General features: G+C 57.1%; 2 protein-coding genes and 1 long non-coding RNA gene across 4 annotated transcripts in view; 1 reads left to right on the forward strand and 2 right to left on the reverse strand.

Moving 5' to 3' along the window:
* RAP1GAP2 (RAP1 GTPase activating protein 2) overlaps positions 1–4,072 on the reverse strand; it is a 56,077-nt gene extending 52,005 nt beyond the window's left edge. Inside the window, exons 1-2 of one of the 2 annotated variants that reach the window (XM_027751626.2) lie at positions 3,973–4,072; positions 1,562–1,678 (exon numbers count right to left, since the gene is read on the reverse strand). In XM_027751626.2, coding sequence (XP_027607427.2) covers positions 1,562–1,678; positions 3,973–4,022 — 167 coding nt within the window. In that variant the 5' untranslated portion in view covers positions 4,023–4,072. The remainder of the gene's footprint in view (positions 1–1,561; positions 1,679–3,972) is intronic. The other variant, XM_027751629.2, reaches the window with a different exon arrangement.
* A 4,462-nt stretch (positions 4,073–8,534) lies between these two features.
* On the reverse strand, positions 8,535–9,437 carry LOC120324423. The gene is made up of 2 exons (XR_005565724.1): positions 9,212–9,437; positions 8,535–8,822 (listed from the first exon to the last, which is right to left on the reverse strand). It is a non-coding gene; the product is annotated as an uncharacterized LOC120324423 (long non-coding RNA).
* Positions 9,438–9,547: 110 nt separating this feature from the next.
* On the forward strand, positions 9,548–24,158 carry CCDC92B (coiled-coil domain containing 92B). The gene is made up of 4 exons (XM_027751680.2): positions 9,548–9,608; positions 13,599–13,752; positions 15,888–15,935; positions 17,583–24,158. Exons 1-4 carry the CDS (start codon positions 9,564–9,566, stop codon positions 18,236–18,238), a joined length of 903 nt encoding a protein of 300 aa, XP_027607481.1. The 5' UTR covers positions 9,548–9,563; the 3' UTR covers positions 18,239–24,158.
* Positions 24,159–24,242: the final 84 nt, after the last annotated feature.

Here is a 24,242-nt window from a genome sequence, read left to right on the forward strand (position 1 = left end):
GCAGGGGCTCAAAGGCAGCAACGCGTCCTCGACGTGGGTCCCTCCTCACTCCCATCCCAAGCAGCAGAAGCTGGCGCAGACGGCCCGGCTCGGCTCACAACAGCTCTGTGCCCCAGCAGGGCCAGCAGTGCCCCGCGGCCGCTGTCCTGCCTGCTGGCACAGCCAGAGCCTGGCAAACCCGGGACCTGCCGAGCCAGAGTTTGCTTTTGGGCTGCCCTGGGCGACGGCCCCAGTCTGAGTAAACATTTTATCCCCATAAGACAGATGCTGCTCATAACTGGCCGCTGGTGTCCCACAGACTCTCCAGACTGCTCCGGGTAACTTCCCATCTCTCTGGGAAATCAAAAGAATCCACTAAAATTAACCCCATTGGGAAATCAAATTAATCTAGTGAAATTAACCCCAACAGCACTTAACATTAATTATAAATGATGTTACACGCATTTCAGTTGCACGTGCCGAATGATACACGTGCATCAGGGGTGAGGTTAACCCAGTCTCTGACAGCAATTTGCAAAAATTAGTTAAAATCAATAACCAGCACAGTCAGTTTCTAGAAAGCCTCTCCAGCGGCAGACAGAGGAATTACCATCACGGGAAGCAGCTGGCAGCAGCAGGCATGTATGCCATGGCTCCTGCTGAGAACAGCAGGCCCTTACACTCCTAGAAGTCTCTTCCAGGTGTGGATGTCACCTCCCTCCCTCTCCACCCTGCTCCAGGGTCTCTGCACCCCCAGAGACGCCTTGCCCTGCAGGAAGAGCACCCACAGCCCTTCCTACCCTGGGAAAGCTGAGCCTTTTGGGCACCCCCTCCCTCTGCAGCCACCCTCCCACTGTTGTTCTTGTCCATGTGATTCTGGGCAGATAAATACTTCAGGGCTTTAAGGGCTCTTGGAGCAAAACTGCTGTTGAAATGGAGAGGGAAAAGCTTTTAGTGCGGCAGCCACCCGGGAACTCAGCATGTTCCAGAGCTCTTCGCAGGCCAGAGAACAGACACGGCGCTCTCTGTGTCTGGAGGCCCATGAGGCTTTTATGTTAATGGTGTTTTATCATCAAACACAGGATGGGAACAGACAGCGATGCATATGCATCAGCAGGGAGAGCCACGGCATATGCCTGGGATGCAGCTCCCAAGGGGAGAATTTAAGCACTGAACAAAATCGGAATATCAGAACGTATATTTTCCAGTGATCACTAATGGCTGGGCCCTGGCTCCCAACTGGTTTTTAAGTAAATATTAAGTGTGCTGCATGCATGAAGTGAATCCTCAACAGGTTTTTGCTTGACCAAAAGCACAGGGAGTTTAAAAGCAAAGTTTGAGTGGACAGGCAGCAAGTCCCTTCCACTGCTTTAAACCTAATGGCACATACACGGTGTTTGCAGCTCCTGGTACAGCTACTGCACCTGGAACTTTATTTTAAAGCAAAGCCCAAGATGTTCAGGTGTCCCAGGGCTCCCAGACAGGCTGGGCTTAGGTGGCCCATGTCAAAACCACGAGGGCTTGTGACAGAGCAAGCGGCACTGGCAGGTGATGTGCCCGTGCTCCCCCTGGCCCCCCTTACCTGCTGGGGGAGCCCAGGTCTGCCCGGCTGACGATGCGGTGCTGGTGGGGTGAGTAGAGCCACTGGAAAGCCGTCAGTGTCCTCTCCTCGATGCGAAAGCGGCCTTCTCGCACGTACCTAAAAATAACATCCAGAGAGACTGAAATATTCATTAGTGCTGGATTGCGGGGAGGGAGAGGCAGGACACAGGGAGTGGCTGGCTCGGCAGTGCCACTCGGAGCTGCGAGTCCAACACCACCACGTTCTTCAGTGGAAGCAGAAAATGACATTACAGACTCTCTGCCTGCATCCCTGCACCATCCCTGTCTCCCACTGCCCATCAGCCAACCCTCCCACGGGCATGTGGCCATGGCCGGGACAGGGCATCCCTTGAGGGTGACCCCCAGAGAGGGGGTCCCTGCACCCTCCAGATGGGCATCTGTGGGGCCACTGCCAGCTGTAGCCCCTGTACAGCCCCCAACCAACATGGAACCCCTGGGCCAGGCCCATGAGCACACATAATTGCCACGTGCAAAAAAGCAAAGATCAAACATTTCCAAAGCAGCACAGGATACTCCTCTGTAAAGGCCCAGGGGGCAGAGGTACAGCACTGTCACCCTGGGGCACAGCCTGCCCCCACTACCCACCCACCTCCCCCCCACCACCAGCCCTGTCCCTAGGCTATCACTAGCTTTGAGGCCAAGATAATGCATTTCTAGCATCATTTCAAATGTCAGGCCAGATGTTGAGGCTTATTGAGTAATATTCAAGTGATGAATCAATGATTATTAATTCAATCAAAAAAGTACGGATTCTCTGTCAAGTGAGCAAAAGCCTGGTAACCACAGTTGTTCTCATCTTTTAGAATAAAATCCTGCTGCCTGCCTCCATCCCAGCAGCCAGCTGCACTTCACACACCCTGCTCTGAACATGAAATTTCATCAGCAAGCCATTAATAATTTAAAGCCCCTATGGTACTGGCTGAAGACTCACGCACACACAGCTGCAGTGCCCATGAACCTCAACCAGGGCTGGGGCAAGCTCATGTCCTCTCCTCTGTGTGCGGATGCTCCAGGAGGTTCATTGCCAACATTAACTACAAGGATCTGGCCACGTTGCTTTGGTGGGGCAAAGGGGATGCACCACAGTGCCATGAGCTCCACGCAGCCCTGATGAGCCACTTGCTGCTGCTGGGCTCTGCCACCCACCTGAACCCACCCTGCCCAGCCCAGCACTAGAGGGTCCTGTGGAGCAGGGGGTGCAGGAACCTGGACCTCCTGCTGCAGCTAAAGGAAGGGCTTCTTGAGCATGCCAAGCACAGAGTGACCTGCCAATTTTCTTGGTAAAAGCAACCAAGCATGGTGCAGTCCCAGTGCTCCCTGCAGCCCTGATATACGATAACCCTGCACAGAGCAGAGTCAGGGAAGCCAGGGTGTCCTTTGAGGGGTGAGGCAGTGGAGATGAAGAACAGCCAGCCCAAGCAGCCGCTGTAAGTTTGTGTCTAAGTGTGCAAAGAAAAAAGTGTCCTTGTCTGCAAGGAAGGGGGGGGGGGGGGGGGGGAAGGGAGAGGAAAAAAACAAAAAAGTTTCAGTGACTCCCACTCTGGCTACTCGCCCGGGATTGCGGGGCTCCCACCCATAGCTGGGGCTCCGGTACCCAGCCCCGGCCTGGCTCAGGCTCTGATCCCGCCCCGGAGCTGCCGGGACCAGCCTGGGCCCCATCCCGGAGCTTCCATCAGTGTCCCCGCGGAGTCACCCAGCCACAGCTTGGCATCGCCGCAGCGCCCTGCTCAAAAGTCACAAGCTTCGGACGTCACAAACTGCACAATTCAACATAAAAGAACACAGAGAAAGCTTGTTCCCAATGTCAGCCCGTCCCGGTTGCTCCGGGCACGGCCAGCGCCCTGTTCCCAGCCCCATCCCTGCACGCCAGAGCTCAGAGCAGCCCCAGCACCCCACGCGTGTCCCGGGGACTCCCCCCGGGTGGGGGGACCCCGGCATCCCCGGCACGCTGCCGCTCCCACGCTTCCTTCTACGCGGGCAGGGACCTTTCCGGGTGCAGGAAGTCTTTGGGATCCGACTCTTCTGCCTCTACAGGAACCCAAATGCCAGCAATCCCCCTCCAAGCACAGATCCGCCCTCTCCCTGCACGCCAGCGTGTCCCCCCCAGCTGGAGCAGCCGCCCCGCCGGGAACCCCCGCACCGGGACACCCCCCGACAGCCGGGACCACGCGGCGCCCCTTGCAGCGCCCGCGATCCGGGGCGAGCTCCCGTGTTCCTCCGACCCCACTCGGGGCTCCCCCGCGAGGGCTCCTCTCCTCTCCCGTACCGTGGGCTGGGAGCGCCCCCCACGCTAAAGCCCAAACCCCCTCACGAACTGAGCCCCTCCCGCTCTCCCCCTTCCGAGTCTGCCGGGCCCCCTGCCGCACTCACCAGCGCACCAGCTCCCACCGCCGCTCTCCTGCCGCTTTGCCAGAGGCCATCCCGGGGGTCCCGCCGGGCGGGGGGAACCTGCAGACCCCGCTCGGAGCCGGCGGCGGCTCCTCAGCACCGTCCCCGGGGCTGAGCGGCTGCGGCGGCTCCTGCGCTCCCGCCCCCTCCGGCGCCCGGGGGGACCCGGGACGGGGGGGCCCCTCGGCCCCGGGCAGGTGCGGGGGGGCCGCCCCTCGCTGCCCGGTTATGTAAAGCGTTATGCAATGTCCCCCACCGGGGCAGCCCCGACGGACGGCCGGGAGGGCTGCGGGGGTGGGAGGGGCACACAACGCCCCCGGTACCCCTCTGCGGACCCCGGAGTCTCCCACCGACCAGCTGGATCCCATCCGGGGCTCCAGGGAAACATTCGTTTTCCAGCCTTTCAGATGCTTAGAGCAAGTCTGCGCCGAGCATCCCAAAGGACCTCGGGAACAGCCACCGGGGTAAAGAAACCCTGAAACGAGCCCCTGCCAGCCCAGCCCTCCCCAAACCCCCCACTCACTCCACCCCTCACAACCAGTGCACAGGGGTGAGTGCGGGCCACACCTGCACAATCTGGGGGCTGGACCCCACCCCTGGTTCTGTCACAGTTCTTGCTCGCCGTGAGAGTACCCACCCAAATCACTTGGCAGAACCATTCTCTCATAGATTAGAAGGAGCTCTGAGCCAGAGGTTCCCCCTGGGAGCCCCTGGGTGCTGCGGGGGGCTCAAGAAGTAAATCAGGAGCACAATGTTCCTTCAAGGAGCTTCAAATAACACTGAAAGCTGTTTCTCAAAAGTGGTGTTCTGCCACTAAATCCTCACTTTTCTGGTCTTTGAGAACTTAATTCACAGCTCAGCAAACCCAGGATCCATAATCCAACAACTTCATTTAAACCAAATGGCATTAATTACTCAAATAAATACCTATTATTGGTAATTCTGGAGTCCTGCTGTTGTTGAGTCCAAACGAATCTGAAGAGCACTGGTGCCTCCTCGCAGCTGGGCAGCAGAGGGTGCTTTGCTGTGCCAGCTGGAGAGGCTGTGCCTTGCCTGGGCCACAGAAAAGGAATCAGATGGGGGTCTTCCGAATCTGGGCAGTGACCTGCCCTCCAGAGGGGCTCTCACCTCCCATGAGTTACAGGCTCCAGGCTGGAGGGAACAGCCTGCCCAGACAGACCACGTCCACCCACTGCATGGGCAGCTGGCACAGCACAGGGGCACAGCACCTCGGCCCTCAGCTGGGTGTGTCAGCTGAAATGGTAGCCAAGAAATCACTGGTATATCATATTTGGTGACCAGGCAGCACAGGGCTCACTGCTTGGCAAGGCCCTGCTCTGCAGAGCCCCAGAGCTGTGCTGGGCCTCACGTTTGCACACACAGAGGAATGTGTGTGCAGGGGGGAATGACTGAGGGGGTCTCACTACTCCAACCACTTGCGTTGCCCCCCAGCAGGGTAGAGCCATGGATGACCCTTCACTGACCCTCACCCCAGCCTTGGCTTCTCTCTCTAGCCCCTGTACCCCACTTCAGGAGGTCATGGGCAGGGGAGCAGTGATGGGACAGGGGGGAGGAAGGAGAGGAAGTTGAAACACCCTCCTGCCTCTGGAGCCCAGGAGCTGACCCACCTCTGCTTCAGCACAAAGATCTTTGCAGACCTCAGAGATTTAAAAGTAAAAACAACTTTTATTTTAAAATATTTGAAAAATTGGAAAAAAAGTTCTAAAATAATGAGAAAAATAAAAAATTGGAGTGTTCGCATATCACATACATGCTAACCTGCAGGGATAAATTGCATGGCTTAGCTCAAGCAAATATCCTTATGAGTAGATATTTTACAGTCCCCGTGGAGATGTTAAGCTAATGTTAAATTTATTAAAACCCTCCAGCTTTTAGCCTTTAGATTTTACGGAGCCGCTTATTAGGTTCTTCAAAGCAATTAGAAGACACACACACTATGTTTCAATTAGGCTGAAAAATAGTATTTGAGGCGAAGTTAAACTCATTTTTAAATTAAATGCAAAAATCCCCCTAATAATTAACTCCGGGGTAGAGAGGGGGAAGCTCTGGTCTCAAAGCACTCCCATAGTCAGCCACAGTCCATACAAGGCTGCAGGATTCAGGCTTAACTCCAGTGCACACAGGATGATTCCTGTTGGGAATCAGCTGTTTGGTCCAGGAACCAGTCACCGCCGAGGGGATCTGTGCTCACCCAGTGCAGGACCTTGGCCACATCCAGACTCGCAGGCAGAAGCTCCATCCCTCAGCTCCTCCAGCAGCCCAGGAAGGAGGGATGCGTGAGCAGGAGCAGCCCCAGGTGCTGCCCGGGGCTGTCTCTGCCCACTGACTGCGGCGCCGTGTAGGATCCCTGCCGTCCTCACCTGCCCTCCCGGGACAGGTATCTCGGCTAAGACGGGATCAACCAGACCTCAGTGTCGGAGCGAGACTCAGAGGCCTCTGAGGGCAGAGGGAGGCCGCGGTGCACAGTACACCTACCCGCGGTGCACGGCACACCTCACCCGGGGTGCACAGCACACCTCACCCGGGGTGCACGGCACACCTCACCCGGGGTGCACGGCACACCTCACCCGCGGTGCACGGCACACCTCACCCCGCAGGGCAGCGCGGCCGCGACCCCCGCCCTGGCCCTCCCGCAGCCACCCTCCCGCCTGCCCAGCACCGGCTGCGGGCTGTCAGCTCGGCCGCAGGAGGAAGCCCCGGCAGCACCGGGGCTGCAGCCCGACAGGACCGTGCTCCAGTGCCACCCACACCGACAGGGCCACACGGGCACTGCCCGTGCTGGTGCCGGTGCTAGCACCGCTGTCGGTACCGCTGTCCTTACCGCTGTCGGTACCGCTGTCTGTACCGCTGTCCTTACCGCTGTCGGTACCGCTGCCTGCGCCGGTGCCGCCGCCGCCGGTGCCGCCGCCGCCGGTGCCGGTACCACTAGAGGTCAGTGCCGGCTCGGAGCAACGGCCGAGCCCAATCCCTCTCGGCAGAGCTGCCGCCCGCAGCCCCACCCGCAGCACTCGCATCCCGCACCCCTCATCCACACATCCCGCATCCCGCATCCCGCATCCCTCATCCACTCATCCCCACATCCCGCATCCCTCATCCACACATTCCGCATCCCGCATCCCGCATCCCTCATCCACTCATCCCCACATCCCGCATCCCTCATCCACACATCCCGCATCTCGCATCCCTCATCCACTCATCCCCGCATCCTCACATCCCTGCATGCCACATCCCGCATCCCCACATCCTCTCATCCTGCATCCCCTCAGTCTCCACCAGTCTCGCTCCAGGGGACAAACCACGTCGCTGCAGCAGAACCCGGGGCCGAGGTGCACAGTGGGTCCCCCCATGTCTGCTGCCCACATTGCCACACCGCTGAACGCCGGGGTCACCGTGCGCTGGGGCTGTCAGCGCCCTCACTGAGGCACATGGCAGTGAGATGTCTCCCAGCTGGTGTACAATGGACAGAGAGCTGACTGGCTCTGCCCAACAGCCTCCAGAGCTCAGTCACGCATCTGGGCTGAAAGCAGGGACCCCGCAGTTCCTCCTGAAATGGCATTCCTGCCATTTTTGCCTCATTATGTTATCACAAACAACCTCAGATCTGTTCAAGAAGCAGCTCCCTTCTCTTGGAGCAAGGGAGGAGTGGGGAAGGGTCACAGCGTAACTGCAGTGCAGGACATCATGGTGGCTGGAGGCATCAGCAAAGGGACTGCCAGGTCCTGCTCAAAAAAGCTGCCAGTGAAACCAGTTCACTGTGGAACTGGTGATGGAATTATCCTGTGCCATGCTGGGTGCAGAGGATGCGTGGCGCTCTGCTGCCATCCGGCGTGGCAGGCTGCATCCTGGAGCGATGACCTCATTTACAGAGCAGCTCTCCATCCCTGAGTGCCTGACCTTGACTGTTTTATCCAGTGGAAAATCAATGAAAATTTTTCAAACTTCGTGAAACATGATGCACTCAGATATCCCCTCTCCCCTCCTCCCAACTGTAGCTCACTGCTACTCAAGTTAGCACACAAGTTAGGGGAAGACACAATGCGACATTAAAAACACCCACACCCCCTAAGCATGGCACCTGCCCTGAGAGGGACAAGTGACACCTTGGCAAGCATTGACCTGATGGTCACAAATGGGTGAGAGGGGCTCCTAATGAGACAGCACTTCTCTGAACAAGAAAGGCTGCACTCTTCTTCACACAGGCATCTGCCACCTCTTAACAACTTGTTGTTGCAAGAAGAATTCATTTTTCAGAGAAAACAAGTTGAGAGGAGACCCACACAGGAGTTGGCATGACTGGGTGAGCACTGGGAAGCCCTGAAGCCCTGAAGCTCTCAGTTGTGCTGGCAGTTGTGCTGCTGCTGAAGCTGCAAGCAGATCTGTCTGAATAACTCATTACAAATCAGCAACCTGTGTGTGCATGTGTAGACCCTCAGAGCCTGGAAGCACCCAAGGGAAGGAAAGGATGTGGGATAGTAGAATCATACCACAGACCATACCCCGTGGGCTGCCCTACAACTCCTCCGTGTGGTGGTTGTGCGCTGGTATAAGCAGAATTGAAGTAGTTTTAATGTGAGGATGGCAGCACAACCCAGCTGAGCATCAGAGCAGGAACACTGCACTCCCTGTGGCAGATTTGGGTTTAAGGGAACGGGGATCAGCAGACTGTCAGCTGACGGGGAGGACGCTACCATTTCCCTGCACCGTCACTGCCGTGCGGATGGAACAGGCCACCGCATCCCAGCTCCCCCGCCAGAGCAGAGGCGCAGAGGATTGAGTCATCTTTGAATGTGGAGCCCCAGCTGGTCTGGGCACTGCAAACAAAAGGCGTGAAGAATCAGTTACCACATGAGTAAACAACGTTTTTGCGCTATCTCTATGACCGCAGCTTTGCTGGTTCAGCCCACTGGTTTCCTGGCTGCGGGCGGTACCGGCCCACATTCGACTCACATCCCCCCGAGTGGCGGTAACACCGCAGCCCCCCCAGGGACACACCGCCGCTGCCTCCCCCGCAGACCCCGAGCCCCCCGCTCTGCCCCCCTGGGGCTGCTCGGGGGGTCCCCGCGCCCGGGGCTGGGCGGGCGGCGGCCGCGGGACCCGGCGCGGCTTCAGCACTGCGGACAGCGGCGGGGAGCGGGGACAAGGGTCCCCGGGGAGCGGGAGCGGAGACAGGAGGGTCCCCGGGAGAGCAGCCCAGCCTCACCAGAGGTCCCGGAGAGCAGAGTCCCGAGAGTCCCGGGGAGCGGGACCCAGCCCCACCGAAGGTCCTGAGAAGCGGGAGCGGGGCCCGAGGGTCCCGGGGAGCGGCGCCCCGTTCCCGATGCGGCTCCCCCTCCAGCGGCTCCCCCGGCCCGGGTGCGGGGCAGTGTCCCCGGCGCGGGGGTCTCTCCCCGGTGCCCGCCGCCGCCCGCCCCGGCGGAGCTCCCCAGTTCCGGTCACGTTGCCGCCTGTTTACGGGCGGCGGGGCCGGGCCGGGCGAGGCGGGGCCGCCGCAGGCAGCGCGGGCAGCGCGGGAGCCGCCGCGGCCCCGGCCCCGGCCCCGGCCCCGGCGCCCCATGACGCCCAGCGGGCGCCCCGCCGGGCCCCGCCGCTCCCCCCAGGTAAGGACCGGGCGCGGGGCCGGGGGCGCGGGGCCGGGCTGGGGGCGCGGGGCCGGGCTGCGGAGCGGGCGGGGTCCCCGGGCTGCGGGGGCGGCCCCGCAGAAGTTCCCGCAGCCCCGCCGTGCCGGTTCTAGAAGTTGCTTCTCCCGGTGCCCGCCCCGGCGGCGGGCTGTCCCCGCTGTCCCCCGAGCCCCGCCGGGCTCAGCGCCGGCACCGGCAGCGCCGCGGCCAGACCGCGGCGGGCGGGCGGCACCGCGGGAGCCCCGGGGGGGAGGATTGGCCCCGAGCGGCGGTGACGGGCCCGGTTCGGCTCCCGGCGCAGAGCTCGATCCATAGCGAATTCCCCCGGAGACGGGAGGAGAAAGCACGGCCTTGCCTTCAGCATCCGCAGCCCCCTGACAAGCCTCGCTGGGGCTGTTCCTCAGGCAGCTGCGCTCAGAGAATTGAGAGAAAACACAATAATTTATAATCAACGTCTGTATTGATTTTATCTGTAAATAGATACTGACAGATAATGAATAGCAAACAGCGCTCCGAGTGTAATTCTGTCTCTGCTGAGATCAGGGAAGGTTTCCCACTGACTTTTCCAAGGCCGGGATTTCACCTCTGGTTTCTATTCCTGGCATTGCCACTGCCTCTGTGACCTTCTGCAAGTTTCTGAGCTTCCTGCTGTCTGATTTCCCTACATTAAAGATACACTGGCTTCATGGCATTGCTGCTAAGTTTTTCTTTGTATTCTTTGAGCTGTAAATACTAAGCACTATGTATTTCTAACATGTATCAGTGTTTATTCCTGTATATGTTTTAATGTGATGGAGAGGGGGTTGCTGGCAAGCACAGCAGGACAAATTATCGACCTGTTCCTGCAAACCTCATTTGTGCCCTCTGACTCCCAGCTACTTTGCCATTTATGGGGAATAATGATCAGATGGATAAGGGTCGGACCTTGCTGTGATGGTGTGTGTGCAGGAGTACATGGACATGCAACACTGCATCTGCCTTTCCGATGCATCATCGAGATGGAGGGTTTTTCTTGGTCAAAGTTTTGGGATTCTGATTTGCATTGATCAACAGACTTCGGTAGAGTTTTGCCCTGGAAGCAAATTCTCAACCAAAGCAAATCAACCTGGGCAAAGGAAATCAGCTCTTGCAACTGATTTAGTCATTGTATCTACTTCAAGAGGCTGCTTCAGTCATTTTGGTTTGTGAAATAAGAATTTGATAAATTGGGATGAAATTGCAAATCTCGCTGAGGTTTTCCAACAGTGCTTTGAAACAACCAGCTAGATCAGGACTCCCAATGGGCTTGTCCCAAAGGTTGTGGTTGCATGGTGAAAGGATAAGGAGTGGGGGGGAAATGTGGTTTAGAGGCAGGGGCAGGCCCATAGGAAGGCTCAGCAGTCAAGACTGTGCCCCCATTATCACCCCGTGTGGGGAATGCAGGGGGCTGAGCCCAGCACTGGCTCAGCAGTCCTGTGCTCAAAGTCTTAGATGGTCAGCAGGGGAACCCTGTTACTGGAAAGCTCTCAGTGATGGATCAAAGCCCCCTGGATGTCTGTCTCCAAAACTGGAGAGAGCTGTTCATCCAGAGCTGAGCAGGGGCCAGCTCAGGCTGTAGGTGTCAACTTTGAATAGGGGCAGACCCCACCTCTTAGCTGATTGCTGCCTCCTTTCCTTCTGTGTGTATGCATGTACCACTCTCAGAAGCCCAAGGGCACAGAGTATCCTTCAAGCTAAAGAGGACTATCACTTATTATGGCTTTTATTATGAATGATGTTGTTTTCTAGAGTTGTAACCTCATATATAACTCCTCAAAGCCACAGAGTACACGGTCACTTTGAGAGCTTCCACCACCAGTTGCCTTGGCAAGTTAGAACTAGTCTGGAAAAGAGAAGTAAGCAGCAAGGCAGGGATCAGAGCAGGGGCATCCAACCTCATCCCTACCTGTCTGCCCCTGTGTCCCGCCCCTGCCTCCCTTAGTGCTGGTGGGAGGTTCATGGCTAGACAAAACAAGGTGCTCTCTCCTCAACATGAGACACCAGATGTTCCTGCCACAGACTGAGAGCTGTTTCTCAAGAGCAACAGTGAAAGTCATGTCAGACAGGCAAAGCTGATTCAAACCACTAAAGATTTCCCACAGCAATTTTGGAGACAGACTTCTTTTGATCCCATACACAGGTAAATTATGAGGACTCTTCAACTTCCAAGTCAGAGACGATAAATAGATCTCAATTCCAGATTTGTTTTCTTCGAAAACAATTTTTTTCTTCCTTTAGAGCTTGATATTTATCAACTATTTATTTTTAAAGGAAAACATTTTCAATGGTTAAAAAAAAGAGTAATTTCCTACTTAGAGGGAGAAGGGAAAGTTCAATGGAAAATTTGCAGCCAATTCTACTGAAGACATTTCAACTAAACAGAACAAAGTGCTTGAAAATAGCGCTATGTGTCCCCCGGGCTTCGGCCAACCTACTTTCTGATGTTTCTCGAGATGAGGTACCTCAGCTCCCACCAAGAAGCTGCTCCAGAGCCCAGCCCATCGCAACCAGGGCTGGCAGGAGGGTGTATCCGTGGTGTGATTTGCAGCCCTGGGCTCCTGCAGATGCCAGTTAACTCTCAGAATTTTTGCCCTGGCACCAGGACATACAGCCCTCCAAGGGGCCAGGCCAGCCCCAGCCCCTGGCGCAGGTGGGTCTGACCCCTCTGGCAGGGACAACCCCAGCAGAACACAATTTGGATCATTTTTACTCCTATACCTGCCAAGTGGGTGCTGCAGCTGCCTCCAACCACCCCACACTCCCCAACTCATCAAATACAGGAACACGGAGAAAACCTGCAGAGCCTTTGGCAGGAACAAAGCTTTGACCTTGGGGCACTGCCAGGATTGCTTACTGTGGGATTGAGCTTAAATGCAGTTTGATTTGATTTTGGTTGCAGGAATGATCTCAAAATGCCCTATGTCACCATGCCGGGTGTGCTGGAACTGTGAGCCAGAGTGCTCGCTTGGTTCAGGAGTTTCTGTAGAAAGACAACTGGAGTCAGATGTGGATGAAGGAGGGAATGGAACCAGCTTCCCAGTGACAGGATGGTGCACACTGTCCCTCAGGCTTGTGGCACAAGCTCCCCACAGAATCATTTAGGTTGGAAAAACTTCTCAGGTCTTCCGAGTCCAGCCACTCACCCAGCACTGCCAGGTTACCCTACTTTGCTGCAGCTTCCCTCCTTCCTGGGCTGGGTGTGGGGAGCAAGGACAGATTCCACACACCACTAAAATGTTATTTCCCAGGATTAAGGGTTCTTTGGGGGGTTATTTTTATCTCTCTGTGCAGCAGCACAGGTGGGTGGCTCACGCAGCTGCTTTGCCGAAGCCATTGGTGACACGTGGTGCTGGACCCCCAGCCCAGCTCAGACATCAGCAGCTCTTGTCTGCCAGGCAAATTACCAGGAAAGACGTTTCTTCTCCTGGAAGACAACATGACTCCTCTCGCCACACAGAGCTGATCGGGTTAGACGGAGCATGTTGTATTTTTCATGTGCTGGATCCTTGCTGCAGTTGCTGCTGCCTAATGTGTGGCATGTCAAGTGAGAGCCAAACTCGTCTCTGGTGCAACTCCCACCTGGGGATGGTGGGGAGCAATCCTGTTCCAGATGCATCCTGCTCCATGATAAAATATTCCCTGGGCCAAATTCAGAACAGAAATGGTTGCTGCAATGCCAGGGTCCATGCAACAGCATTTTCTGCCCATGCAGTCTCTGAGCAGGCAGGACGGGACCTGGCCGCAGGCACGGGGTGATGAGAGGGCTGGGGCCATTCCCTGGGGATTGGCTAAGCAGGGCTGCTTCACCCATAGCCACATCCCTGTGGAAAGGGTAGAGGAGAGCAGGCACCACCCTGCACCCACAGGCTCTGGCCCTCACAAGGGCTCTGGTGCTCACAAGCCCTGTGTGCTGCTGCACGTTCCATCACCAGCCGTCTCCACTCCCCACAGGCCTGGACCGTGAATTTGGTTACGATGGAGACAGTGTCCCTGGAGCACCAGATCCAGAGCGTGCAGCGGCACATCGCTTTCCTAAAGAAGGAGCAGATGGAGCTGCTTCATGACCTGCACCTGGAGATCCTCCGCTTGCAGAAGCACTGCGCAGGTGAGCGTTGGGATGGCCACAGTGTGTGGGAGCTGCCTGCTCACAGAGCACCTTGGGCAGGAAAGCTCCTGCTGGCACCCCAGGGTGCTCACACAGGCACTGGGCAGGATGCAGGGAAGGCAAGCACCAAACTGCAGCCCGGGGCTCGGGGCTCTGCCTGGCTGTGGCTGTGGGGTGCACAGCTGCCGGCCCCCTACCCACGGCCCCACTGCAGCAGTGTCACTGTCCCCTCTAGCCATCCCCACAGGAGTGACAGCTGCCCGGCCTCCTGCCACCACTCAAACTCATTCCAGCTTGTGCCACTGCTCTCATCAATAATTCAGCCGTAGTTAATTACGCCTTGTCTTTCAGCCTCTCGTCCTCACGGATTCCTGGGAAACAAAGACATGTCTGCACTGATAAAACTGGCTATTTTCCCCACCCTTTCTGAGCTTTTGCTGTTTTGTTTCATTGTTTTAATGGCTTCATCTATGGCCTCTCCAGACAAGCAAGACAGTGGGGTTTTCCTGCCTAAATCAGGCTGAGGGTTCTGTCCCCAGGGGATGAAATGAGCCCGCTGCACAATTGGTTATGAGTGATCTCCCCTTCCCAGTGGGACCCATGGACAGCCCTGTCTGACTGGAGAGGTCCTGTCCTACAGGTGAGGTGTGTGGTTCTGCAGTGCCTGTTCTGCCAAGAGTGATGGGGCAACCCCTGGGTAGTTTCAAGGTGACTTTGCTGACATTTGAGTGCCATTATCTAGGGGGGCTGTTTGCAGGAGAAGAGTGGAGGCAGTCAGTCAGTTCTTCCTCACTGGGGCCCTGTGGAGCTGCGTCTGCTGCTCTGGCACTGTTGTTTCTGACTTTTTCACTCTTCCCTTGGTCTCTCCAAGGCATCCCTGTGGGAAGGGCTCTCCCTCCCACAGAGCTCGTTCTAATCTGCCCCTCGGGGGTTGTGGGGACAGTACTGGGGCAGGTCCCTACCAGCCCCCATGGCTCCAGCACAGAAGCTTAGACCCCGGGCTGTATATGTGTCATCCCTACACTTGCTCAGCAGGGCGGTGTCTTTGGAAATAGGCAACTGCTTTGGTTTTCATTTGGAATATATCTGAGATTCCAAACTTATTATTTTAGCTTCAGAAAAATAGCACAATGGCCATTGATTCCCACTGGGGCAGTCAGTAGCACTGAATGCTTTCCAGAAACTGCATTATGTTCTCAGGTACTTCTGCCTTCTCACTACAGATTTGTTTTCCAAGACAGACAGGCAGAGCAGCCTGAGCCAAGTGTTCCATTTCAGGAGGATGGCAGTGATGAGGATTAGAGTCAACATGAAAGCAGATTAAAAGAAAAATGTAGGGCAAAGATTAACCATTTGAACTCATTTTCAGGGGGAAAAAAAGCCCTCAAACAGCTGAATGCTGCTGCTGCCCCCCTCCTCCTCTGCTCAGGGCTGTTGGTGGTTGGGTGGGCTGTGATAATTAATTCAAAAGGGATTGTCTGCAAGAGTGTGCAGAGTAAAGTGAACTCCAGAAGGTCCCTGAGCTGCCCTTTGTGAGCTGGTATTGTAGCCCAGGACTAAGCAGAAAGCAGGCAGAGAGCAGGCAGCATGTCAGGGCTGAGCAGGCAGGAAGGGGCTGCAGCTGGTGGGATTTGGAAGGGATTTGGAAGCTCCACGTTGCACTGGAGCAGGGCAGCATCCTTCTGCAGGCACACTGTGCTGGGATGAGGCAGTCCCGCTTGCGTCACACGCAGAGGCAGCGATCGGCCTGGAGCAGTAAATTATGAAATGCTTCGGGTGGCAACTTTGATCTATTTTCAGTCCATTGCTCTGCTCTTTGCCCTGATTTAAAGCACTGAAAATGGTTTAGCAGCTCTCTTAGAAAAAGGAAAGGCATTGCCAGAGGAATGGAGCCTCCCGCTCCGCTGTGGGATAGGACCCAAGGATGCTGCCTTGGCCACCAGGCTGCTTAATAACATAAATTGCCAGAATTGTCTATTTTTAGCTCAGCCTGATGGCCACGCTCCCACATGGGCCGGCAGAGGCAGCGCTGCAGCCTCAGTGATGTCCAGTGCCCCGCAGGGAGCAGAGGAAGACACAGGGAGCGCAGCATGGGTGGGATGCCCCTCCTCAGTCCTGTTCCATTTCTCTTCCAGAGCTCACCCATGACCTGGAAATGAAAGAGCTGGAGGCTCGCCAGCAAGGTAAGAGCACAGCTTTGGGCACGAGGTAAGGGGGAGCGTGTGTGGGTGTGGGGGCCACCTGAAAAGCCTGGGCCAGAGGGGACCCATTGGGGCTGCCCAGGGAGGGGACATGGACCTTGGCTGAGGGGACAGAGGGGCTGAGGGCAGGGCTGGGAAGGCAGCATGCAGTTCACAGGCTGCTGGTAGCCCAATAAATGCTGGTGTCACCCAGGAACCCCACAGCTGGCAGTGGATGCTCTGTGAGCAGCCTGGTTCCTCTCCCTCCTCCATCCCAGGGACAAAGCTGAAACTCCTCCCTGGTGCTGCCTGGGCACAGTCCCTGGCACTAAGCCCCAGCCTGCGCTGTGTCCTCAGCACCAGGGCTGGCTGTGCCAGGGTGGGTGGGGGCCGCTTTCGCTGGGGCTGTTGGGGTCCTTGCCCTTGGCACCCTCACACAGTGCCATGGCTGGCTCCAGTGGGATTCTACTCTCCCAGCCCCTCCTGTGGAGACAGGGGCCCCTGCCTGCACCAGTGGGCTCCCTGATGGTGAAGGGTCTGGCACCCAAGCCCACCAGGTGCCATCAGGGTGTCATCAGCCACAACGCAGCGAGTCCCACCCATGGTCCCTGCCCGTCCTTTAACCTTTTAGAGCTGACAAAGAGCACGATCATTTTGGCACATTTATGGGGCAGCACCATGATTGCTTTTCTAATGCCATTCATGGAATAATTACTGCCTGCAACTGCCTCCCTGGGACCTCATTATAAAGCATTTTCCCTCTGCAGCAGCACTGAGAAGCTGAGGCTGTAAGGGACTGCCAATTGTATAGTAAAAAGCAGAGTATTGCAGAGGACGGGAGCAGGCCTGGGCAGGCCAGGGAGCGTGGGCGGGTGCCAGCCAGCGCCCTGCCAAGGGTTGGGTGTTGGAGTGGGTGGCTGGGGCTGCTGGGGGCAGGAGCCCAGCCCAGCCCTCCTGCTGCCCGCTGAGCTCAGCCCTTCCACCCCAGGTGGAAATCCCCCTGGCTGCCTGGCCATCCTGTGCCAGGATGGGGTTGCCCAGAGCCCAGTCTTCCCTCCTGGCATATCAGCTCCTTCTCTGCTGAGCACAGCCCAGCTCCTCTGTAATCTTGGATTAACATCTCCATCCTTGTTAACCAGGCTGTGGAGTCCCAGGGTTTGAGGCCAAAGTTGAGCTGATGGTTTCCCTGAACCACTTCCTTTTCTCTCCCAGTCCATGTATTCCCCCATGTCCTCTGCACACACTCAAAGTCACTTTTAGGGTGAAAACCTAGTTACTTAGGGAAATTTTAAAACTCTGGTTTCAAAGGTAAAGGTGGCAGGTTCCACGGCAATGACGTCCTCCACTGAAACTGCCTTTGCTGTCACCCCACATTTGGGTGTTACACGTGGCACTGTGCCAGTGGCACCGTGGCTCAGGGCTGACAGGGTTCCTGCGCCTGTGCTGGCAGCAAGCCCATGCTCGGGCAGCTCATGGGAAGTTTTGGAGCCCCAGCTCCAAGAAGAACCCGCACAGCCTCAATGGCACCGGTGGGACATGCTGGTACCACGGAGTGGTCAGTAGCCACATCCACGTTGGGAGCACCCGGCAGGAGCAGTGCACTGAGCCACTGCTGCCTCTCCTGACCCCTCTCTGTGCTTTGACTCGCAGATGTCCTGGACCGAGAGCTGGAGGAGAAGTGCCGGGCGATGGAGGCCCAGCTGCAGGAGAAGGAGAAGGACAACCTGGAGCTGCGCAAGGAGCTGCAGCACAAGGAGACGCTGGTGGCTGCGCTGCGCTCCAGCCTCCGCAGCAAGGAGCGCCGGTTCCTGGAGGAGCTGAAGCGCCGGAGCCACCGCGTCACCATCCTCGACACGGAGCTGCAGAAGCAGACGGAGGCGGCCGCCTACCTGTCCCTGCAGCTGCACGCCACGGCCCAGCGCCTGCCGGGCCCCCGGGCGGGCGGGCGGCCGCCCCCCGAGCAGCCCCCGGCCGAGGGCAGGCCCCGGCGCCGCGGCCACAGAGCGCCCGCCCGGCGCCTGCCCGGGGACGGCGGCCGCCCCAGGGACCCGGTGCCGGAGGAGCACGATGCCATGCCCGACCCGGCCCTCTTCCTCTACACGTCGCGGCCCCGCGCCCCGCAGCGCCTGTCCCCGGAGCCCCCCGAGCCCCCGGCCCAGCCCCGCGGCCCGGCCGGCAACGCCCGGGGGCAGAGGCCGCCCCGGCAGCCCCCGCAGGACCCGGCGGCCAGGGCCAGGTCGGCCAAGGGCGAGCCCGGAAAGAGGCAGGGGGCCGGTGCCCACGGTGCCCCCCGGGCCCAGGAATAGGCTCAGGAATAGGGGACAGCGTGGCCCGACCGGCCGGGAAGGCCTGAGCCTGGCAGCACCGGGGCGGGCGCCGGCCAAGGTTCTTTTCCCCCATCCCCTCGGGGGGTAAGGGGCAGCAGAAAGCAGGCGCCCTGCATGCACCTCCCACCCACAGGACACCGGCGGGACTCCTCTGCCCGAAGGGTCTGAGCCGAGGGTGGCACCGGCAGAGCTGCGGGACAGGGGAGCACCCACCACCTGGGCTGTGGAGGGGACATGGTCCAGCACCTGTCCAGAGCTTCCAAGGAAAGAAGGAGAGAAAGAAAAAGAGAAAGAGAGAGAGAGAGAAGAAAGAAAGAAAAGAAAGAAAGAAAGAGAAATAAAAAGAAAGAAGCAAGCAAGCATTTTTGTAATGAGGAGATCTTCCTGCTGCTGCTGCCCTCAGAGTGGGCACCAGATGTGTTTTCTCTAGCCAGGGGTGCCAGGAGGTGTGTGTGCAGCAGCAAGGGGCTGTGCAGCGTGTGGCTTGGCACAGTGGGATGAGCTCAGCCAGGCCTCCAACCCCGGGCATCACCGACACTGGGCTGGCCTGGAGAGGGCCCAGGACATCACCAGGAAGGTTCTCCAGGATGCAGGAAGCTGAACAACAGTCCATCCTGTGGGTGACAGAAGGATCCCCTTCCACAGGGACAGTGCTGCCGTGCCAGCCAGGTCCCATCCCGCACTCTCCTGTGCAGCAGTTTGGCTGTCTCCAAACCGTGTCTCCACACGGATTTCCCCCACATTACATTCACACACAGGACTCAGACAAGGTGGCTGCACAAGAGCTGGAAGCACCCGTCCCACCAGTCCCCCGTGGCTCCTTGCCTGCCACAGCCGGGCTCCATGTGCTGCTGGAGCAGGGCTGTTCCCTGTGCCCCCTGCACAGGGCTCTCGGCACCAGCATTTCGGTTCTTAGTCACATCTAACAGCCAGGTCTGGGTTTGCCACCAAGGGCTGAGCAGCCCCCCAGTCCTCCCTCACCACCTCCCGTCCCTCCCAGCACAGCAGCCATAGGCAGCTGCCTTCACCCTGCTGGGGCAGCCTTGCCCGGTCTCCAACCAAACTGTCAGCTTTACAATCCATTCTATGGGTGTTGTGAAACACCCCTAGGAGGGGAGGGCTCCGGTGGCCAGGCAGGGCAAAGGTCTCGCTGCTCAGGGCCTGTGCTGCTCGGGGCAATCCAAGGGGCAGGTTTCACCCCAGCACGTGGGCTGCCAGCCCCGGCTGGCCCGGCTGTGCTGGGGCAGCGACACCCAGCCGGGACCCGACCCCTGCCCGCAGCCAGTGCCCTGCCTGGGTGGTGGGCAGCAGCCTCCCCCGGGACCCTCGCTGCCTCCACGGCTGGCACAGGCCGGAGGGAGCTGCAGGGGGCAATCAGACCCCATTTCCTTCCAGTTCGGTTTGAAACCTCTTCAAAGACATCACCATCATAGACTAGTGAGGCTTGGCCTGCCCCCGCTCAGCCACAGTGTGCCCGTACAGTCAGAGCTGTCTATTTTTGTAGTTCAATATTTATATACTCTATTAAAATGCTTTTATGAGATTTGCAGCAGCAGTGCCCAGGCCAGCTCTTTGGTAAAAATGAACCCTGAAGCATGTGAGCTGCACTAGCAGGGCAGAAATTAGCAGCTTTTGTACATTTTCTTTGGCTGTGATGTGAATAGTCAGGCTTTGGAAAGCAAGACCCCTCTTGCTCCCCCAGGGCACCCCTGAGGGCTTGGACCCCGCACTCCCCAGCTGCTCCCATGGTCCCTAACACATCCCTGGGTTTGGGAAGAAGTGCAGCAAAGCCATGCTGGACCCTCCTTGCAGGACCCAGGCAGCAGCTGCCCTGGCTGAAGGCCAGCCAAGGTGTGCAGCTCCTGGGGCACAAAAGCTCTAGCAGGAAATTTCTGAAGCCCCTGACATGTCTGGAACTGCTGCCTCAGGAGCACAGAGCCCCCACCAGCCGCCACTGGCCCTCCCAGACTGTCACCCCTGCAGGAGGCTGCACAGAAGATGGCCAGGGCACTCACAGGCCCTGGCAGAGCACTGCATGCCCAGGCTGCCTGCCTGGGGCTGGCGGGGTGCAGGGCAGCAGGGGGGCACTGGTAACACCCCGCTGGGCTATGAGCGCTGGCTGCAGTTGCACAAGAGAGAACACCCCAGAGCCTGGCTCCTGGCAAGGCTGTGGGATGCTTCCCACCTGTTTCCCTTTGCACAGTGATCTAAGGCAAGCTCTGCCATGCCCCAGCTCTGGGGTGAGCCGGCTGTGCTGGGGGCCCTGCTGTCACCCACCCACAGGGGCAGCAAGAGGGGTTTGTCAGGCATTGCAGGAGCAGCCCCAGGGCTGCAGCGTCGTGGTTCCAGGGATGCCATTTCCATGAGGTGCCCTTGGCCTCTGGAAATTGCTGTTTCTCTCAGGTTCTGAGAGGTTCTGCTGAGGGTTTGTCTCTCTGTTAAGGTGAAAGAGGGCAATGTGTGTCCCTGCGTGCTCAGCTGTTCCTGCAGCTGTGGTGTGCACAGCTGCTTCTCCCGTCCTTCCTAGACAATCCCGATAGACACAAATATGATGCATTTTTATTACAAACTCCTTGATGAGATCATGGAGTTCATGACTGACCTGAGCATTGAAAAGGGGAGGGAGAAGTATGATCCTTCTTCTATGTAAATACCTTCCTAACAATCATCATCCATAGTGCCTAGTATGTAAATGAATCAGCCCTGTCTGAGCTGCAGGATCCTTTCCTCTCCACCACTAATTAGCAGCTTGCTCAAGGAGTTGATCCCATTCCCAGTCCCCCAATGCCTCTTCCTCCTCCCAGTGCTCCCAGTGCGGGTGGGCAGCTGGGCAGGCCCGGAGCCCCAGAGCCCCAGAGCCCACGGCCGGGCAGGCAGAGCCACCTGCAGCAAGGGGAGTGTTTCCCAAGGGGATGGAGAGGGAGCACCCCAGTTCCCCCTTCATGCCAACGTAATGTGCTTGGAAATGAGTTGTCAGGGTGAGGCCTGTGCTTTTCCCTGGGTGCATTTGCCTCAGAGCAGGAAGGATCAGCTCCTGCGTGCTGTACCTGCTTCAGTCACTGCTGCTTTTCTGGGGGAGAGGATAGCTCTAGAGATACTATATATACACATATATATATATATATATATACACACACACATACAGGCACTTGTTTTGAAGGGAATACACTGTATGATTGTAATAGAAATGATGTTGAGATAAATTATTTTAATCTTTGTATTTATATAAAATGATCAAAGAGATCATGAAAAAAAAAAAGATCCAAAAGACACTGTTCCTATTTTTTGCTGAGAAGGCTGCTGGAGATACTGCAAGCCCAGGAGCTGCCAGAGCACAGGCAGGGCCTGCCCTCCCCTCCTTGTGCTGGGGGCTCTAACAGACCCACCCCCCACTCACATTGTAAGTGAGCCCTTAGCCTGTAAGGTGTAACAGGCATCTGTAGGTGCATTTAGTCTGTGCTCTGGACTCCTTGAGAATCTAAAGGGTGCACACAGCTTTGACCTGCACCACACACCTGAGAGCACAGACCAAGGAGTGCAACCGCCAACACCTACGTGCTCTGTATGGAACAGGCAGTGTTTGATGTTGACTTGTAAAGTTTAATGATTAGACTGGAAATGGAAGCAAAGCAATAACGCTCGGTTGTTAAACGTCTTGTGTGTAAACCATCACGTGCTGAGAGCCATCTACTGACTAACAGCCGGGCTCCTCTCCTCTGCTCCCCCTTTTATTCTGCAGCTCTGCCAAGGCTCATGGATTTGATGTGTTGGGTTTGCTAATCTCTTTTCATTATTATTATTATTATTATTATTATTATTATTATTATTATTATTATTATTATTACTACTACTATTCCTAATGCTGTCTGAGAAAGTGATGTTGCAAATGCACCTTGCGGCAGGTGCGGGGTGAGTGGTGGGTGGGTGAGATGTGCCCGCCGCACTTGCTGCAGCAGAGGCGGTTCTGGTGAGGGGTGTGCACTCCCCTGGACTTATTTCAGCCCCGTACAGATTAGTCAGGAAGTTCTCTCTCTTGACCCTGTTAACTAAAAAGCCATATTTTCTGAATGTGTTTGCTGGGACTAATCTAAGTGCTTCCGGCTGCATCCTTCCTATCCCCGCTAGCCTCCTAACCTTCCCACTGCTGCATGGCTCTGTGCAGAGACTGTCTGCACTGGGGCCAGGCCCCACTGCTTGGGGAAGCTTTGCCCAAGGCAGAGCCCAAGGCTTTCTGTGAACCGCCTTATGGCAAGTGAAGCTGGGTTCAGGGCCCAGCTGATGGGTGCTCTGGAGGGGCTGAGGGGTGGTCTCTCCGGGTGCCCAGGAAAGCTGGTAGTGACACAGCATGAACTGGCTGGAGCCGGTGGTGTGCAGGGAGTGCTCTGCTCTGCACAGTGCATCTCCATGCACAAGCTCCCTAAAACGAGCTCCCAGAAGGCAGAGGAGCAGCAGCACTGCAGCTCTGTCCAGCACTTCCCAAGTTCTCCTCAAGCTCTCCCCACTGGGAAGGTAAATCAGCAGCATGACAAGGGACTTCCATTTACAGGGCTTAGGTGAACCTTTCTGAGTCCTTGTGTGCAGCCTTGTGAACTGGCTCCTGCTGCCCCAGTGAAGCCCCATGATCTGCCTTTTTCCTAGAACAGCAGCCCTCATGTCCCAGCAGCCGTGACGAGCCAGTCTCACTGTACTGATGCCGCAGCTGCCTCAGTGCACGCCTGTTCTTGTCACTCTCCTGCACTGTCAGTGCCTGGCTGCCAAGTCCTACAGGGAATGCAACAGGAGGAGAGAGAACTCCCTTATGCCCATGGATTGCCTCATGCTGTGGGTAAGATCAGGAGTGCCAGTGTGCCCGGCTGGGTGAGCAGGAGCAGCCTGGGATCGATGAGCACAGCGGCCACGGAGGAGCTGCCAGACACTGTGGCCTGTAAAAGCACAAAGATCAAAGCGCCGTGTCCCCTTGCTGTCAGAGGTGCCCTTTGCTCCTCAGGACCCTGTTTCTGCCTCTGTCTCCTCTCCTCCTGCCCTGCAGGGATGCTGCTGTCCCAGCCACATGAAGGGACGGTGCCACTGGACAGAAGCACCTGGAGGGGCACACTCGGTACTGCCACCACATCCAGTCCCTTCCTCTCACCCTCCCTCCCCTCGCCCCTTTGGGCAGGAACAGGAGCACGAAGCTGCCAGTGTGTGAGAGGTGCACCCAACCCACACCCAAGTGGTGCCTGGTCCTCCCTGGACAGGGTGTGGTGATGCCTCCTGGCTCTTCCTGATAGATTTCCCTGATCTTGTGACTTCCAAAAAAAGCTCCCCTTTCCCGTCATTACAATTATTGCAGGACTTAGACCATTGGGCCATGGAAATACCCAAAATGTTTGCATGTCTGAAGCAGCAGACTCTTTCTGCAGCCCTGTGGGGACGAGCACTATCTGTATGTTTCAGAGTCACTGTCACCCCAGTCTGTGCAGAGGGTCTAACCCTCACAGTGTGGGGACATCACCCCTTCCTGGCCAGAGCTGTGCTGGGACCATGGGGAGGCCTCTGGCACAGGAAGGAGGAGGGCAGCACCCATGGTACCTGCTCCCCGAGCAGCTGCAGTTTCGTTGGAGCAAAAATATTGTCCTTGGCTGAGTTTGCAAAGCTCAGTGAGAACAATAAATGCCTGTGCCTCATGCTGGGGAGCGCCGTGGAGGGACAGATGCCAAAGGTTTGACACTGCTCTGCTTTATTTGAATGTTCATTTTGCTACATGTCACCATTATTTGCCAGGATGATGTTCATGTTGACTTTGCTTTTTAACCAAGTGCTTTTCAAAATGTGTTAACATCAGAAACTAGAGTATGGAGCTGTACTTTAGGAATTGTTGTAATATGCCTTTTTCTTAATAAAGAGATTGAAATCTGCAGAGGTTTGTACTGTCCTGCCCCAGCACCCAGGACCTCCAGCCACAAACCATGAGCATCTCTGCCTCCGTCCCAGACCTGGCTCC

The sequence above is a fragment of the Pipra filicauda genome, unplaced genomic scaffold (assembly GCF_003945595.2).
Source record: "Pipra filicauda isolate LSUMZ 115617 unplaced genomic scaffold, ASM394559v2 scaffold120_size2142806_pilon, whole genome shotgun sequence".
Lineage (NCBI taxonomy): Eukaryota > Metazoa > Chordata > Aves > Passeriformes > Pipridae > Pipra > Pipra filicauda.